Here is an 18,499-nt window from a genome sequence, read left to right as displayed (position 1 = left end):
AGTTCGCATGAGTGACACAGCGTGGCGTACTGACCTTAAGCTTTCAAACTTCCCGTGGTGACGTGTGATGACGTTAACACAACAAAAATTAAATAATTATAAGCTACCCCTGCGTATTGAACTTCGCCACCATACTTGTCGCACCGGCGTTATCGGTGCTCTTGATAAAGCGCAGTCGCTCGTCGCCTGGAAATGACTTATCATGCTAAGAGCGTTCAGTCGCGACGAGCGACAATTGATTCTGGGCTTTTGATACCATTCTTTTTTTGTTTTCCTTCTTTCTTTGATACCAAGGAGTAAACAAGCTAAAACGGGAGCTAAAACATTTCATTAATTAAAATACCCTGTGGTTCCGCTTCCCACACCGTTACTCCTCGCAGGCGACAACGTTCATTGTGGGGATTTTAATGCGATAGTATCATGGGTTGACTTCACTCACTCTGACGGCATCACCATCCATGGAGTGTTTAAGTATATACCCTAGAGGAAAATGTAACACTAGTGTCTACGGGCGCTCTCCTGAGCGTTGCCTCAGCACACAGGGGAATGATGGGAGTTACTGGCTTCGGATTGACTTCGATTTTTAGACTAGTGTGGTTTGCATACGGTACAGTAAACCAAGTGGTGTTAAAATATTTTCGCGTGCAATCTAATTTCCTTTCTGCAGTATTTGATATAGTGCACAATACATTGCCTAAAGTTTGTATGACTTAGAGGTCGAAGCACGATTTACCATCAGGGCACACCAGGGTATGCATTGTTCTACAATTCTGTTCCCCATTTTGCGCCAGTGTATCAGTAACAACCCTGCATGTGCTTATATAAAACTACTCGTCAAATATTTATGGTAATAAAAATTTTGTAGTGAGAAAGTGTTGTGCGTCTGAGAAAAATGTTACACGTATCGTCTGCTACGACGCCTGCTCGCTGCCAACGCGAGACTTTTCTCGCAGAAGGTAAGCACTTGCGAACTCTCTCGCTCTTTTGAAAGGCACACTTTCGAAAAGCACACCTGCAGCAGTGCTAGTTGGGATGCTTGTGGCCTCCTACAAGTACACCTAGTTACATTTTATGTTGACGTACCGCTTGATATGAAGCGCGCACCGGCAGCTTTTATGGCGTGGCTTTGCGCTTACCCGTTTTGCGACAGCAGACAACAGCCAGGAAGCAGCAACCTTTGTTACCACCAGTAAGCTGTGTTCTCAAATGTCCTGCAACACACATTTCAATGAGCACATAAACAAGCAATGCGTAATGAACCCCTCAATTTGATTTGTCAAACGACAAGAAGCACATTGTCTATGCAGAAAACGAAATGCGTTATGCAAGAGTCAGCGGTCCCCCGTTGCACTCTGCGTAACCAGTAGGAAAAAATCACTGGCCGTTTATCAAAGACCAAGTACATGTGCGCAGCTAAACTTCAGAGCTCTAAGGCTCGCGTCGCAAATATGAACATGTATGACAAGCCAAACGGCTCTAGCAAAGCAGTAAGTTGCATCTATATACTGACCACGTCAAGACCGACAGAACAAAATAGGATACGTGGAACGGTGAGAGACAGGAAGAAAGCAGTGGTAATCAGTGAGCAAACGGGGAAAACATATATTGTATTTGATATCAAGAGGACATAATCGAGCTGGGCAGACCATCTAATGCGTAAGGTATATAACCGGCAGACTGGTAAACGTACTCCAGGCCCATCAGTCTTCTCATAAGAAAGCTTAACTAGATGTAGAATCGCGACGCAATTTAACGAAAGCCTCACATAAGCTTATTAGTAGGCACGCCACGTTTTCTAAGTGCTATAAAGGTTCTAAGCACAGAACACGTACGTAGTATCGTGCTTGTATGAGTAGAACCTTCTTTTTGTTCTTCTGAAGTTTGACAAAGCAGGTAACACTATGGCTCCAAACTAACACACTTATCAAACCAAGGCCAGAACAATGAAATCACGTTGCCTCAACGTTTACGATGTCATCGCTTCCCTGTCAGGGCTTCGGCACCACGTCGCGACACAAACATCGGCCCAACCGCCAGCCCAGCGCGCTATCGTCACTTCGAGCAACAGAACAAAGGCAGAGAGCTTTGCAATGCACTGTCCCACTGCGGGTTATAGCAACTGCACTTACAGTGAAACCAAAACTGCCAAAGAAATACGGGTTGACTAGTTCGCCAATCAACAGAATACCAATACGCAGCCTCTAATTCACATCATTCCCATGATAGTTGAACAATTGCAGCGCCAGATTTTCCTCTCGTTATTTTAGTACGAAACTATGTAACAATCTGACAAAAGATGTGGGTTTATCTCGAAGGCAGTGGAATCTAAAAAATAGCAGTTGATCCCAAACGTGCTGCAGTCAACAAAGCGTCCAAACGAGTTTTCTGTACGCTACGTGACGTAATAAATTGGCACGTGACACACACGCCAAACGTTTCAAAATGCTGCTTTGGCACGAGAGAAGCACACGTGGGATCTTTGTCTAATAGAGCAATGTGCTTCTGTCCTGGAAGTCGTAGGTTTGATCTAACCATCAATAACACGTTTCTCCCTCAAAATATAGGCGAATTTCAGTCATTTTGTAGGTAATCGTCGTCATTATAATCGCCATCAGCCTATATTATGTCCTATGCTGGACCAAGATCTCTCCCAGCTATCTCCGATTGCCCGTCTTGCACTAGTTGATTCAAGTTGTGCCTGCAAATTTTCTCACTTCTTCAGAGCACTTAATTCTCTGCCGTCCTCGACTGCGCTTCCCTTCCCTTGGCACACATTCAGTGGCTCTAATAGACCGCCGGTTATCTGCCTTACGCACTACAAGGCCTGCGCTGCTTCATTTCTTTCTCCTAATGTCACCCAGAATATCGGCCACCTCTGCTTGCTCTTGTATCGCGACCGCCATCTGTCTGTCTCTTAACGTTTTGCTTAAAAATTTTCGTACAATCGCTCCCTGCACGGTCCTTAACTTGTTTTCGAGCTTCTTTGTTAACCTTGAAGTTTCCGATCCACATGCTAGAACCTTTACATAGCAATTATTTTAGTTTTCTTTTCCAGTATACCAGTATAAGCTACCACTTATGATTGGGTAATGCCTGCCCTATGCACTCCAAGCCATTTTTATCCTCGAAATTTTCTTCTGAAGATCAGGGTCCTCTTTGACTTCTCTATATATGTGCTCCCTTTCTAAGATTCTAGAGGCTGACAACCAATCGTGAATTCTTGTTTTCTTTCAATCTCATTGTACATTGCCATTCTCTACTGCATATTGGTACGTGACACACACGCCATATAAAACACAAGCACTTTCTGGGCTAAGGTATTCAGTCAATCTTTAGAATTCATCTTGTCGCTTCTCAACAAGACAATACCATCTGCAAACTGTAGGTTACTGAACTATTCGTCTTTTATCCTGACTCGTAATTGTTCCCATTTAAGTAGTTTCCTTCATTACGCGTGTGTTTTCTGTTTCATGCTCAGTTTGCGGCATCGGGATGATGCTTTTTTAGAAGTGGTGCATTAATACGTGTAGATTGGTTATACTTTGGGGTGCTGCTTTTCCCCGACTAACCGCTGTTTGAGTGTTCTCTATCAACACCAAACACCGTTTCAATTGTCGCAATTTTGTAGCTGATTGTATAGCACGAGAACCTTGTTTACAATTAGATAGCAAGCGCAATGAAAATGGAGGTGTACGTTATATACGCTTCGCGAGCAGCAGTGCTTACACTGGAATGTACGATGAGTCAGCTATATGTAGCTGACGTGCTTGACTGGAATATCAATTCTCGATAACCGGCGAATGTGCTCCCTGCTATCAGTGCGTTGGGCCGGTACTTGTTTTTCTTGGCACATGTTCACCCAATGAAGTGCTAGCTTGCGTGACTCATCCTACGCCAGTCTCTCGTTTTTCACTGCAACTACAACATGAGAGTATATTTCACGCTGTCAGTTTTGCGCTTTAAACCAATAAGGTCCAGCTGAAGTTTCAAACTAACAGCTTTAAGAAAAGTTTGATTATGCTACTATACGTTTCATTTAGTCAGTGATAGAATAAGTGCTTGCTTAAATTTATTCTATCATTGAATATTTTTTTCTGAGCTGTATAAAAATCGCGTATGCACTGAAAACGCCAGCACACATGAGTTTTTCATTGTCTAGGACGAAGCGGCTGTACTGCTCTTCAAAACGCGATCGCAAGCTTGCTTCATTGCTGTTTAAAAATAACTATTCATCAACCGCATTGATACGTGCATAAGGGTATGCTATGACTATGAAAAGTGAAGCAGCCTTATTATTATTAGAAGACCCTCCGAACAAGCTTGATGAGCTGGCCTTTGGTAACGCTGGCGGAAAACGTCTGGTTTCTTCAATATGCACCTTGGGTGGAGTAGGAAGCCTTGCACAATGACGGGCGGTGTTTTGCTTCTCTAATTTGCGTTTTCTACCTTTTTTCGCTGCCTGGTATACATGTTTCCCTTCTTTTAAATAAGCCCAACATGAATTGTGAATGCTTAGTGCGCTGGGAAGTAAAGTGTCAGAATTACCGCAGCGTCCTTGTCCTCATGCAGGTTTTGCAAATTGAAAGCAACTTCAGCATGGGGATGCAGCAGAATTTCACCATTGATGCCGGTTTGGGAAAGAACACAATCATCTCCATTAGACTTGAAGGTTCAACCAAACGATCACTGAAGGTAGAGCTTACGGACCCTAGTGGACAGAAATGCGCTGTTTGTAAGGGTGTTCTCTACGGTGACACAACGAGGATAGCCCTACCGGAGCCCGTAAAGGTAAGGTGAACTTCCGAGAGCATTCCTTATGATCAGTTTTCCCCGTATGATTCACGCACTCCTACGCGAATGTTACGCAAATGTAACTCTTTATTCGGGTATAAAGTTATGTTTCCTCCTATCATTCTGAGTTACAATCTTTACATCGCACGATAATCTCAATACGTATTAGGGATGGTGTCCAGTCACTAGAGCAAAGTAGCAATACAGGGCCTCACAGATTTTTCCATTTTGTTCGAGTTCTTCGTAAGCAATAACATTAGCAATTAACAGGTGCCTAATTAAATTATTCCTCATTATGCGTACTTGCACACTAGGTTCGCCCAAAAATATTGAGAAGTGTTTAATTGTAGGTCTCTTTATCTATAGATATTTGTGCTTTGATTGAGGGACATTCGGGAAATAGCTGATGCGATTATTGCGTTCACAGCTCAAAATTTGTTCAGAAAATGATCTTTTAAATAAGCTTCATTTCTTAATTCGCTTCCAAAAGATTTTTTTAACCTTGACATTACAATATAGTGATAATTTTGCAACTAACGTTTCTATTTATAGCACGATTTTTTTGCTTCACTAGGTAACAAACAAATAGAAGAATTTAGCTAAATTTCAGGCTGAACATTTTCTTACGTACGGAGGGAATGCTTTTGTCATCTAAAGCACTGTTTTGGAGAAATCGCATTTAACTGATAAGTTTTTAATCATTAAGCCCAAAATTCATCAGGAACATTTCTCACATCATTTACCGGGCTTTGCTTTGAAAAGCACTTCCTAGCAATACTGTGGCTTTTTATATTGGATTTCTGAGGAAAACCCGAGCGAGAAACCAATGATCTTTGTGAGGCTCGGCTTTTCGTAAGGGGGGCCTGACCACTTCGTTGACACCGGGCAACATACAAGTTTCCTTAGGATCTGCGCGTTTTCTGAAGGTTTGATAAAAAGGGAGGCATTCCTTCCTCCTAATTTTTGCACGTTAACACGATTCTATTTGCATAAAATGTATTCAAGAATATGAACTATGATGAACGCAATGGCTTATGCACAAGAATCAGGCTGCCGACATCGGTCATCAATGCCATTTTCAGCTGTAATAATCTCTCTCTCTCTCTCTCTGTGTGTGTTTTGTCATTTTCTATTGATTGCTTGATGTATTGTTCATGTCTGTTCTTCAAGACGGGTACTTGGATGCTTCAGCTAAAGAGAAACAGTACCGATGATGTCCAGGCCAGCGTGAGGGTGTTCTCACAACTTTCTGACAACACTACGGAAACCATCATAACCAGGGCCCGAATGATAAAGGTGTTGTTTAGACAACCCTACCGGTCTGTCGTCATTGTCGACGTCACTAAAGGGAAGAAGATCGTCTTGAATGCAAGTGTTACTGCCGAGATAACTGACTGGCTTGGAGAAACCACTACCCTAAGACCTCGTGACAATGGCCAAGGTGCGGAGAATTTTGCTCGATCTATTTATCGCAGAGCTCAGTTTAGTTTGTTATAAATCTTAAATATTCACAGATATAAATATTACAAGCGCGAAGGAATAGCAAAGCTCAAATATCAAAATTATGTAGTTTGATTGGCGTGGCCGTAGACTTCCTTCGGGATCGGCCAAGAAAAGAGGTTGAAAACATGCTCTATACTGAAAGGTGTCACTAAGAAAGATGCTGGCTTCAGTAATTAAACATAAACGAAATTTTCCGTTAGCAAGGCTAAAACCGAGGACACCTAGCACGACAGCTCGTTTTTCCTTGGTCAATATCTGTTTATTGCAATTTATACTGCCGCTGCCGCTACGAACACTTCGTGCGATATTCAAGCATATTGCTATTGCAATGGTTGTTTTGCCCTCATGGCGAAACTGCGATATCTTTTTAACGCCACAGCGTTAAGGGCCCCGCGTCACAGAAAGCGCGGTCCTCGGCGTCTCGCCTCCGGCGTCCAGCGTGGCCGTCGTTTCTGGAAAAATCATTCCGAATCACGCATACCCAACCAAGCAGGGCCCACATGTAGCACAAATGAGCTACTGAACTAATTGAATTTCTCAAAGTAAAGTGCACCAGAAAAATATTGTAAAGTAAGACTTATACACTCCCTACAGACATAATAGCGTCAGACTGCAATTTCATTATACGAGAAAAGCTAATCTTTTTACGTGGAAACTCAAACTTCTTTTAACGCGATAGTGCAGCAGTTCGAGGTCTGCCCAAAAGTAGGAGAGGTGTGGCCCACTCGATTCCTTCAAAACATCATCAACACCAGAAGCAGAAAGCTCGCCTTCGTGCATAGAGTTTCCCGCCAGCGTTTCCCGGTAAACATTTCGGTTACATAAGCTGTATTTGCCGGGAAGCGTGAGAAGCAGTCGGGGATCTTTGAATGCTATCGCGTTCGACTCTTGAAGGCGAAGCTTAAGCGCCTTCCACTTTTTCTTTTTTCCTCTTTTTGCAGCATGGCGCACAGTCAGTAGCGGTATTCCGCGTTCTTTGTTAAGCTGTTTACGAGGTGGCGTGCCTTCATTATTGAATTTGCCGAATGCGAGTCAAACGCAGGTAACTTTGGACGTGTGACCTTGAATTTCTTGCTTGAAGGGCATCTCCCTCGAGAGGAACGGCGTACGGACTTTAAAACATTCAGCGGCTTTGAAATTACAGTCGCGCAGATAGTAATAATTTTGCACACGTGTTTGGCACCACGTGATCTACGCGGCGCGCTAGTCGGTTTTCAATTCTTAAACCTAATTAGCAGCACTTCAATTGTTTTACACCGTCCCTTTCATTAGTTTTGCTTTCGCACTACCACGGTTTGTGTGGAATCCTTGAAGCTGCTCAAAGGAACAAGAAAAAAAAGAACTACAGAAATTCTGAGAATTGTCTAATAAAGCGTAAGCATTGTTTGGCTGGGCTGTGGCTTCGTTTTTACTTAGTGCTGCTTAAATCCCTTACCTAGTTTGTGCGCGTCTACCGATCGTTTTTCCAGTGGCAAAGAGTGCTTAGGCTTTATAGACAATTGTCACATTTTCTCGCCGCATCCGACCCCTTCAATGCAATTGTATCAAGTGAGCCGGAATGCCGAGCTCAAGCGCGCCTTGACGGAGCTGCAGACTGTTCGAAAGCGAACACCAGGGGCGCGATCAGATGTCTTTGTTCGATACGCGTTCTATTCGGTCGCTGCAACGTCACCAAGTGGCAGTATGCAAAATTTCTGAGAACGGGGCGGAGAGTGCAGCCAATCGGCAAGCGGTGAACTCCCCGGGAGTTTACTTCCCTCGCTTGTCGTCTGCTTGCAGGCAGTATACTACAAAACGAAATGTTTCTCATCTTCCAATGAATGAAATCTTCATCTAAATTTTGTCTTCTGGAGCTTAAAATCGTTTTCAAATAGTAGTAAGTGTGAATACTACAATTTATAACTATTAGTTTCTCTGCGTTGTCCCTAGGTGGAGTCGCGCTAGGTGGTGTCGCGCACAGTGAGAACAAAGAAAGAAAAAAGAAACGACGGGAGCAGTGGCGCAGTTTTCAAGAGGCAGCAATAAGATTCCAGTGGCTCGCTCGCACCGATGATGGGGTCGACTTCGCCGTACAACCAACGCACTATTTATTTCGAGAAAAGAAAGTGACGCCGGAATTCGCTTTCTGCCATTTCTTAAACCCGTTTCGCAATGCCACCCGCTCTGGGCCCTTCCTCCTTGAGGAATGCCAGCGCAAACACCGAAGTTCACAACGCAAGCGCCATTTTTCTTGAATTAAACTATGCATTGGATTCGAACGTGCTAATCAACTGCCGAACCCACCGTTTGGATCCAATGCAATCCCCCAGACGTGCCATGCGAAGTCGGTCTCGTAACGAGCGATGATCGCTCCAAACTTCCCAACTCCCGCCGGGTTCGGCTCCTAGCAGACGAAATGCTCGATGGGAAGATGACTGACAGGAGCGTGTCGTCATTTTGACGTCACCGAAAACGTGGCTGCGCCATGCGGCTGGCGACGTCGGCACGGAATAGGCCAATCGCGCGCGCCGGTAATCGAACGAACGCGCCGAACAACCATCTCCGATCGCACCCGATAGACAGCGATCCCATAAAGAAAAGAAGGACGCTTGATTCTGCAACCCGTGAGGGAGCACGGCGAAGCATCGTCAGGGGAGAGGGAGTGCGAAGTGAAAGGTGATAGAGAGATAGGAACGATGTGGCCTAGCAGGCTCCACTATGCTCGACATGTGGCAGTCCTCAGTAATGTCGCCAGCTGTTTAGCGGGCGCTTACAGGGTGCCCATTCAAGTGGAATTTACAAAGTCCACCAGGCATCGCAGCGCCGGGAGCTGGGGACACACCAGGAACAGTAGGTCAGTCTCTGTGGCCCCTGGAAGGCCATGGCGTCACAAAGTGTTGATCAATATGGAGCGTTCCTGCGCCAAGGATAGACAGGCACTGTTAGGATTAGGGGCTCAATCCCACCGTTCGTAACCAGTTGTCAAGATTGGAGTCGGGCATGATATAGATGGTAGCTGGCCCATGCCGTCGTCCAGCTTATCCACGCTGAGGACGTTGATGAAGGGAAGGACTGCTTCTCATTGAGAACAAGGAATATGGGTTTATTTACGTTATCTACATAAGGACGTTGCAGTTCATCAGTCTAGCATGACTGCGAGAGAAAGTACTCAGCAGCCGCACCACAGCGGTTTATAAACACTCGGTCCTCCCTCGATCCCAAGGTGAGGGAAACGTTCGGCCAGTCATCGTAAACAAGTCGCCTCTCTGCGCGAGGGATTACACACACACACACTCACACAGACACTTTTTTGCGCGAGGTTTACGCTCCTCAACCGACGTCAGACGGACTTCGTAGAACTCTGGGCTTACTTCAGGAAAGGCGCCTTTTATTCATCGAGCTGACCTCTGCAGCGTGCCGCCAGTGGCCCATTGTCTTGCGTCTTGAACGGCGCGCGGGAAGGGACCTCGAACTACGTTCCCTCGGGGACTCCCCCGCTCGCGGCAGACCGGATAGGCGGTGTCGTGCTCAGGCACAAAGCCTGCTTCGTCGAACGTATCTTGGCTCCAGCGACGGAGAGTCGAGGACGCGCGTATTGTTCATCGCACACAGTCGACTTAGTGACGCCGTGGCTAGAGGTTTGCGGTGGCGTTGCAGGAAAAGTTTTGATGGCGCTGTCGCAACTGGCTGGCAAAACTTGCAACTCAGCAGGCCGTTCTTAACAGCGCCTCCATGGCCCGGAAAATCTCGACTGTCCATTGCTGACAACCGCTGGGCAGGAAGAGAACGGCTGGTGGCTAGGGGGTGATGCCTTGGCTCGCAGCGACCACTTGTGTAGTGATGTCACCACCCGAAAAATCCAACAAGGGCAGGCATCTGCAGAACGAACCCCACAACACGGCTCTGCGTCGAGATGACGTACTTTGGATCTCACTTTAGATCCGCTAGGCTTCAAAGAAAACATAAGAGCAGAAACAAAAAATGCTGCATTTTGCTATGCCAATTTTTGAAGCAATTTCGTGCTGACAAATTCAGCAATCATGGAGGGAATGCTGCTAAATGAGAGGGGATCTTCTTGGCTGAACAAAATTAACAATAATAACCCTAAAATTTAGGCGGGACCCTTAAACGCCGAATTCAAATTAGCCTCCTCAAACCATCCACATTGCTATGCAACTTTCCCTTGTATCTAACGGAGAAATTGTACTCTTGGAGAGTGAGGCTTCATCGGAGCAAGCGGCCATTTTTGTGTGACATTTGATTGAGCCACGTCAGACGACAGTGGTCGGTCTCGAACATGAACTTGGCTCCGTACAAGTAACACTACAACCTCTGGGCGTCGAAAACTAAACAAGCGCATTCCTTCTCTGAAGCGCTGCAGGCTTCCTCTCTTAACATTTAGTTTACGGCTGCCATAGAGGATAGGATGTTCCTCGTTATCGTCGCCGACCTGACTAAGTACCACGCACATATCTCTGTCGCTTGCGTCGCATTGAACTATGAATTCCTTGGTGTAGTCTGGCACGCGAAGCACAGGACGAGAAACCAATAGCGTTTTCAAACTTTAGAAAACGTTCTCTTTGTCCTTATCCCAGTGTATGCTACTCGATGGTTCCTTTCGGAGGGCGTCCGTTAATGGACTTGCCATTTGCGAGTAATTCGGAATCTACCGTTGATAGTACCCCACAAGTCCCAAAAATGAACGAAAGTCTGTTTCCGTGCGCGGCTGAGAAAATTGTCCAACCTTAGCTATTTTCAGCTCGGCCGGCCGTCTCGTGCCCTGGCCGGCAACATGGCCCACATAAGTAAGCTGTGAACAACCAAATCTACACTTTTCCACTTTCATTGTTAAGCCGGCTTCCCTCAACCGTGAGAACACCTGTTTGAGGTGCGATACGTGTTGTTCCCAGCTGTCCAAAAAATTGCTACATCATCTAGATATGGCAAGGCGAACTCCTGCAAATCTTTTAGGACAATATCCATTAACTTAGAGAAGCTAAACGGCGCGTTCTTCAGCCCGAAGCTGAGTGCAAGAGGGCGAAAAGTGCCTGCAGGTGAGATGAATGCGGTATAGCGGTTGGTACTTTCTGAAAAGGGAACTTGCAGGTACCCCCGCACGAGATCTATAGTTCAAATGTATTTAGCAGCGCTAACTCTTTCAAATCGTTCGTCAATCTTGGGTATCGGGTACAGCTGATCCCTAGTGATGGCATTTAGCTTCCTGTAGTCAACACACCGACGAGGGTCCTTGTTAGGGGTTTCTACCAGTATTAGCGGTGACGTGTAGTCACTCTCAACGAACTCAATAACTCCCAACTCTAGCATGCGCTGTATGTCTGCCTCCATAATCTCTCTCTGTCTTGGAGACACCCTGTAAGGCTTTGATCTTACGGGTTCGGTTGATGTCAGCTCTATTTCATGCGTTATTAGTTCGGTTCTACCCGGCCGATCGCTGGACCTGTCGAGATAGTCCCCTAACACCCCTTTTAGCTCGTCTAGCTGCTCGGGTCTTAGAGCGTGCGAGCTTACAGAATGTTTTACTACTTCTTCTATGCCGATTTCAGAGTGGAGGTCGCCTTATACTCCTTAAACTTTGTACTAGTGCCATTCTGCTCTTTGATGGCATAGTTAACGACTCCGCTCAGTTCTACATACGGCTTCATCAAATTGTAGTGATATATTCCCACCTGCTTCCTGCGACGGGGCATTTTCAGAGCATAGTTAGTATCTGAAAGTTTGTGCAACACTTTAACGGGCCCGTCCCAGTGAACTTCATGCTTGTTCTTTCTTGAAGGTTTGAGGATGATTACCTGGTCTCCGGCGTTAAAAGTACGAAGCCTGGCATTCTTGTCGCAATAGAATTTGGCGTTCTTTTGTGCCACTAACATGTCCTTTTCGACTAGCTCTTGGGTTGCGCTTAGCCGTTCCAGCAGATTTAGCGCGTATTCAACCACTATTGGACTCTCTCCTCTTTGCTCCCACATATCTCTTAACATTCTCAGTGGAGAACGGTGTGTACACCCCCATACACTAGTTCTGCTGGCGAGAACCCTGTAGCCTCATGCGGAACCGTTCGCAATGCAAACAAAGTTGCCGGCAGACAGTTCTCCCAGTCCTCTTTGTGCTCGTAACAGAGCACACGCAAAACTCGCTTAAGCACTGACTGCTCTACTGTGCTCTACACTGTTTGACTGAGGGTGATAGACGGAACTGTGCATCAACTTTACCCCGCACTTTTGGCCCTTATGAAAATGGTTATGCCCTTTATGTTTACTGTATGTTTCCCGCAGTTCACATGAGGAAATGTCCTTTATGTTTCATCCATGTTGAAATTTGGCCACTGCTTTTATGTTTCCTACATATGTCCTCCCTTTATGTATCCCTTATGTTACCGTACTTTATGTTTCCTCCATGTTGAAATTTGGCCACTGCTTTTACGTTTCCTTCATGTGTCCTCCCTTTATGTATCCCTTATGTTACCGTAATTTGTTTCCCCCATGTTGAAATTTGGCCACTGCTTTTATGTTTCCTTCGTGTGTCCTACCTTTATGCATCCTTTATGTGGCCGCAGTGATTAAATCCTGTATTTTACCTAGACATGCATAGATGAAGAGTTACGTGTGCACATTTTATATTTATAAGCTTTCCCTGAGTTAAAAAGCATTGCATTGGTTTTCGTTGTACGGTTACTGTTCCCTACATGGTGCAGCGCTGGGATTGGAACTCTGCTATGGCACAGAAATTCATGCCAATTTGTTCTAAAATTACAAACTAATTAGACTTCACAGATTATTTCAGTATAACACTTGGAGCACCACTTTACGTTCCTCACTGCAGTGCTGCTGTTCTAGTTACGTCTTTGTTACTAATATAAAATGTAATGTTTGGATAGAAAGATCAGGTTGGATCAGTGCTTGCACTTTTAAAAGAAAGTTTTGACTATACCTTGCAAAGGTTTGTCTGAAACTACGAACAGTTGTTTGGACTATCTGGATGTTACTTCAATTTGCCACGTCTGCTCACAGCAGACCTCTGGAATGTGGTGCTTGGGTGAGAGCTCACAAGGCACCTGAAAAACAAAACAAAAGCCAATCTTTTTCACTTATTCAAAAATATTCATATAAGCAAGAAGAGCCTGGCCTGTATGCACACAGCTAAGAAACGTGGAGCAGTCAAGAACAGCTCATAAAAACATCAGGGCAACACAGAAGCTTTTAACTAATTGTTGTTTGAAACAGACTGAGCTGCCAGTCCAATCAGGTATTAAACTGCTCACAAATTCTTTTAAACATTTCTGCAGCAGCTGCTAAGTAGTACATGACCTTTAGGAGTAGGCAACTGGCGAACAAATCTTTGTGTGCCTACTTGTACAGATGTCTCGTAGTTATATCTCAAGTGGTTACACTGTTATATAGTAAAATTCAGGCGGGAATAAAACCAGCCGCAAACATCAGACTACCTGGGAAATTATCACCAAAACTTAAATATCTAGTAAATCAAACGAACAAGCGATTATGAAGGGTCTAAAACCTAGGCCGCGATATTGTAGCGATCCCTTTTCCGATGCTACTCCTTTTGCTCATTGATCTGACCGACATTCCGCTACCGTTATTAACTAGAACAGCCAGCCGTGGAAGGTGGGTTATAATAGTGGCAAACATCGAGCGGAAAGCACCGCTAGAAAATCGCATCCCTTATTAGGCATTGCTACAAGCCACTGTCTTTAACAATCGCAGGAACTGACATCCTGTTCTTCGGATGAAATTATTAATGAAAACGAGCGTTTGATTGACATGCCTCGATTAAAAAGAAATTGCGCTGTTGTAATGTCGGTCTATATTTGCCCTACAATATAAGAGACAAATACGCAAGCACGTCGAAGAACACAAACAATGCAGACAAGTTCTCGCGAAGCTGGACTTCAAACTGAACACTATCAATAAAGTAATCTTCACACAAGCTAATATCTGTTGAAGTGTCAAACATCGCAGTCGCGTGCCAACTCGCGATTCCCGTGACACATCGACATGCATTACACACGTAACTTGCGGAAATTCATATCTACGGAAGAATTTCTTGCCGGGAAACTACCGAGAGAACAGTAACTTTCAGCGTTTACGTAAGTATTTGCCCATTAAGTCCCAACAATCAGCCGTGGTAGCACATCACTCCATAAAGCAAGTAAGCGGTACGAAATAATACATTTCACGGAAACTCCCCTCGTGAAACGCTTTGCTAAATGTGCACAGCAGCATGGTCAACATACGTTCAGAAGGTGTTCTGTTGTCGTTCCACAAAGCTTACTACATGAACCAAAAGCTGCGAGAATGCGCGCAAGCGTCAGACCTACTTACCTTCAATGTGGTCAGCAAACGGCTCCTTCGTCTCGCAGGCACCACGCGACGACGCTCTTTCCGGCGCGAACACTGTCGAATTGCCGATGAACACCAGCGCACGAAAGCACAACTTTCAACAAGTTCTTCCACGCACCATAATTCGAAGCCACAGTACCAGGTATTCCACGAGCGAACGCGGACAGGCGAGAACAAAGGCAGGTCGGACGGGCGCTGTAGTACACATAAGACACTGGCGTATCACAGGATACATAAGGCGAACTAATGGCATTACACGAGTCCAGAGGTTTCCTGATCGTTAATGCACACGGTACGGATGACAGTTTGTTTAGGCACTTCGAAGATATGATTAAATTACCGTGTAACTTCAACGTGCACTCTCACCGCTCACAGCAACGCAACGTGGCCCAGCTCGCTGTCAACCGTCACACTGCGGCAGCGCCGCACTGTGGTTAACAAGTGAATTTAGCCTCCGAGATCTACATTTCCTTTTAGGGCGTGCATTTTAAAAAAGCACGGCCTTCGAGATTCAAAAAAAAAAGTCGTAGCTGGATGGAAGGCTGGTATTTAAACACAGATTATTGAGTTTAAAGTGTCTTGGTGCGCTGCCTTTTTTTTTAGAGTATATGCAGAGATTTTAGACGAACTATGCGCGAACTTTTGCCGGCTGACACGAGCCAGTCAGCGTGCAACATGTGCAGCTCGGTCTTCTTGGAATGGCGCACGGTGTGCGGGCAGCCGCGATAGCTGTGACACCCGCCGATCAGAAATTCGGAATCGCCACACATATACACGCTTCTTATGGTGCCCAGTGGCGTGTTTTTGAGAATGTCAGGCCTTATCTCGAATAGGTGGAACCATATTTTTTCGTAGCGTAAGGAACAAAGGCGACAATATGTGGCAATGGCTGGCTTGCAGCGGCAGCGGAACTTCGGCCAAAGTGAAACAGGCGTACTGCTTGCATGCTCACTTAATCAAATACGGCCATACTCCGCACACAACTTTCATACTCAGCCAACTCACAATTATAAATTAGTCAGTTGTACGCCCAAGCAAGCATTTACGGGATCCGCGCTGCCCTACTTCTACGCGTGCTAATGTCGACACAGCAGTTACTCGTACTTGTGGTCAGCGCGAAAGTGACACGGACAAAAGGAAGAAACACAACAACACGGCGCTGTTTCTTCGGAGTGTTTGTTCCTTGTTTCCGCGTTGCTTTTGCGCTGTTGCTAAAGGTACGATGAATCGTAACCGTCTCGCCCACTTTGCTATCTCGCTACAGCAATCACACGCAGTTTTGAAAAGAAAGGCACTTTTAGCATCAACCGCCGGTTCTGCATTGCTTAGTGACCAAACATTTGTGTATAATCTGTGTGAGTAGTAGAGAAAAGATATCATGACAAGGCCGAGGGCTGAAAAAAGGATAGCGTAGAAAAAGCAACATGTCAAAATGTGCTTCGAAGACCACGATTTTGTAGTGGAGCAGTGGCAGCGTCTCCTAATGTTCGAGTTTTTTTTTTTTTAGCTTAGAGCATCAGAAACGGTATAGATATTCAATTTCACTACATTCTTTCGAACTAGGCGTTCTGAAAGTTAGCGGCAGCTCCAGTTCAGCTTTGGAGGTGGCAGCGCGCGCTTGCATTTCCCGCTGATGGCTGCGAAGAAATCTTACGAGCGCAATATAGAGACAATCGTAATGTACGTATTAGATATTTATGTGTAATGAGGCTATCATGAAACCAATATAACACCGCGAACAGCTACTTAAATGATTGTATAATCATATACGCTCACTAGCAAAGCGGCGGATTGGCCGCGAGGCGTCCGCCTCTTTTGCGGTTCATGTAGCGCAAGCCATCGAACAGTGCGCGTCGTGCCACCGCGTCTCCAGCCGTCACGCAATTGTTATTTGTCGTGAGGGATTATTCGCTGCATGAGGCTTTGATGTACGTATGTACTGTTGATGGCGCGTGGTGATCAATACGAACAAGATAGATAGGGAGGGGGAGGCAGGTGCACCCCCCCTTTTTTTTTTTTACTTTGATACGCCAGTAGGTAAACTTTCAGGTAGACGATCTATCTTTAGCATGTTATAAGGATAATCACTGGGCGCACTCTGTTACCTGGATGTGTACTCGAGGGAGTACACAGCCAGGTAACATAGAGTGCCCACACAGGTAACATAGTGCTTATATGTATATATATATATATATATATATATATATATATATACATATAAGCCACGTATATAAATTAAGTAGATTATTTCTCAAACTGGAGGCGAAGCGGAGCATCTGAAAGACGCCTGCTATGAGAACCGTCTTAAACACTCAATCAACTACATTTGATAGCCTAGCTGGCACAAAACTTTCATGAAATTCTTGCATATTAGGTTAAATACTGCAAATTTCTGCATCTCACTTGCTACTGGAGAATAGCAGGTTGAAAAAGTAAGAAATACTTTATATATTAAGAGAATGCATGGCATAAATCATTATATACACCAACCTATTTCATGGTATGCTCAATTTTCCCCACAATATAGCCACAATTAGTGCCGCTCGCCATGTCTAGTGCGAGGGGGGCAAGCAGTGCCTTTTCCCTGAATCTGCCAGTGACTAACATACAGTGCAGATAGCTCTAACTGTACTATTCGCAAAAGATGCTCACTGCGCACATTCTGTTACCTACATGTGCACTCAAGTTCACATGTAGGTAACATATAAAGAGTGCATGCACCATATAAATTAATGCTCTATGTTACCTACGTGTGCACTAAAGTGCACACCTAGGTAACATACCGCCGTAAACACAAAGGGCACACACTACAATAGTTATAATAAGGGTTGTTTTCTTGGGGCAAAGGAAAGGATAAGTCAAGATTTAGTACTTACAATGACTCTACACAGTGTATCAACGGCTGTCACACAGTACAGATATATCTGCCTGTAATATATGTGCAGACAGTTGTTATGTGCACTCTATGTCACCTACATGTGCACTCAAGTGTACACCCAGGTAACACATAGTACACACCCAGTTAACATCCTGCCGTAAACATAAAGGACACATCCTAGAGGCATAATAAAGGTCACTTCCTCGGGGTATACGTTAGGATGAGTAAACATGCGGTACACACAAAGTTGGCGTCCCGGAGGTCACACAAAGGACAAGGAATCATACAGGTCACATAGGGCACAAGAAGGAAACATAAAGGAAACATAAAGGCAATGACCAAGAATGTGGAAGTCAGTACGCTGGTGAATACTGACCCTTGATCCGCCTGAATTTCGACTGGAAACCCAACTCGTGCAAATACTGTACAAAGCACGTCTACTACTTCCGTGGAGCTTAGCTCTTTCAGAGTGATTGCTTCTGGAAACTTTGTAGCCGGACACAGCATAGTAAACAAGTACCTGTAGCCCGATTTTGTTTTTGGTAGAGGCCCTACCATGTCTATCACAAGTCGTCTGAAAGGTTCTGTTATTAAGGGCACTACTTTTAGTGGAGCTTTCCATGTCTCTCCTGGTTTACCCGAACGCTGGCTGGCGTTGCATGATCTTACAAAGTTTTCTATGTCTTTGAAACAGCCAGGCCAGTAGTATTCCATAAGCAATCTTTCCTTTGATTTGTTTATGCCTAGGTGGCCAGACCACCCATTTCCATGACAGACTCAAAAGGTCCTCCCTGTACTTAGTAGGTACGACTAACTGATCTAAAATCCTACCCTTTCGATCTTTGTAGTGCCGATACAACAATCCTCCTCTCTCATGTATCGTCACGTTGCGCCTAGCAATGCCTTCTTTTGCTGTGTGATGGAATTTAGCTAAGCTGTCATCATTATTTTGCTCTGCTGCCAGTGACTTTGTCCG

The 18,499-nt window shown here is 45.0% G+C and overlaps 1 protein-coding gene and 1 long non-coding RNA gene across 2 annotated transcripts in view; one reads left to right on the top strand and one right to left on the bottom strand.

Moving 5' to 3' along the window:
• The window catches only part of LOC129384508 (calcium-activated chloride channel regulator 4-like), a 34,002-nt gene that overhangs the window by 8,614 nt on the left and 6,889 nt on the right, over positions 1-18,499 (top strand). The window contains exons 4-5 of the mRNA XM_055070040.2: positions 4,570-4,788; positions 5,962-6,232. Of these exons, the coding sequence (XP_054926015.2) occupies positions 4,570-4,788; positions 5,962-6,232 (490 nt within the window). The remainder of the gene's footprint in view (positions 1-4,569; positions 4,789-5,961; positions 6,233-18,499) is intronic.
• On the bottom strand, positions 13,229-14,827 carry LOC129384424 (uncharacterized). Its single transcript, XR_008612145.2, has 2 exons — positions 14,628-14,827; positions 13,229-13,342 (listed from the first exon to the last, which is right to left on the bottom strand). It is a non-coding gene; the product is annotated as an uncharacterized lncRNA (long non-coding RNA).

Source organism: Dermacentor andersoni, chromosome 9 (assembly GCF_023375885.2).
Source record: "Dermacentor andersoni chromosome 9, qqDerAnde1_hic_scaffold, whole genome shotgun sequence".
NCBI classification, from domain to species: Eukaryota; Metazoa; Arthropoda; class Arachnida; order Ixodida; family Ixodidae; genus Dermacentor; species Dermacentor andersoni.
Note: the sequence above shows the minus strand (reverse complement) of the source record. Positions and strands in the feature narration are given on the sequence as shown.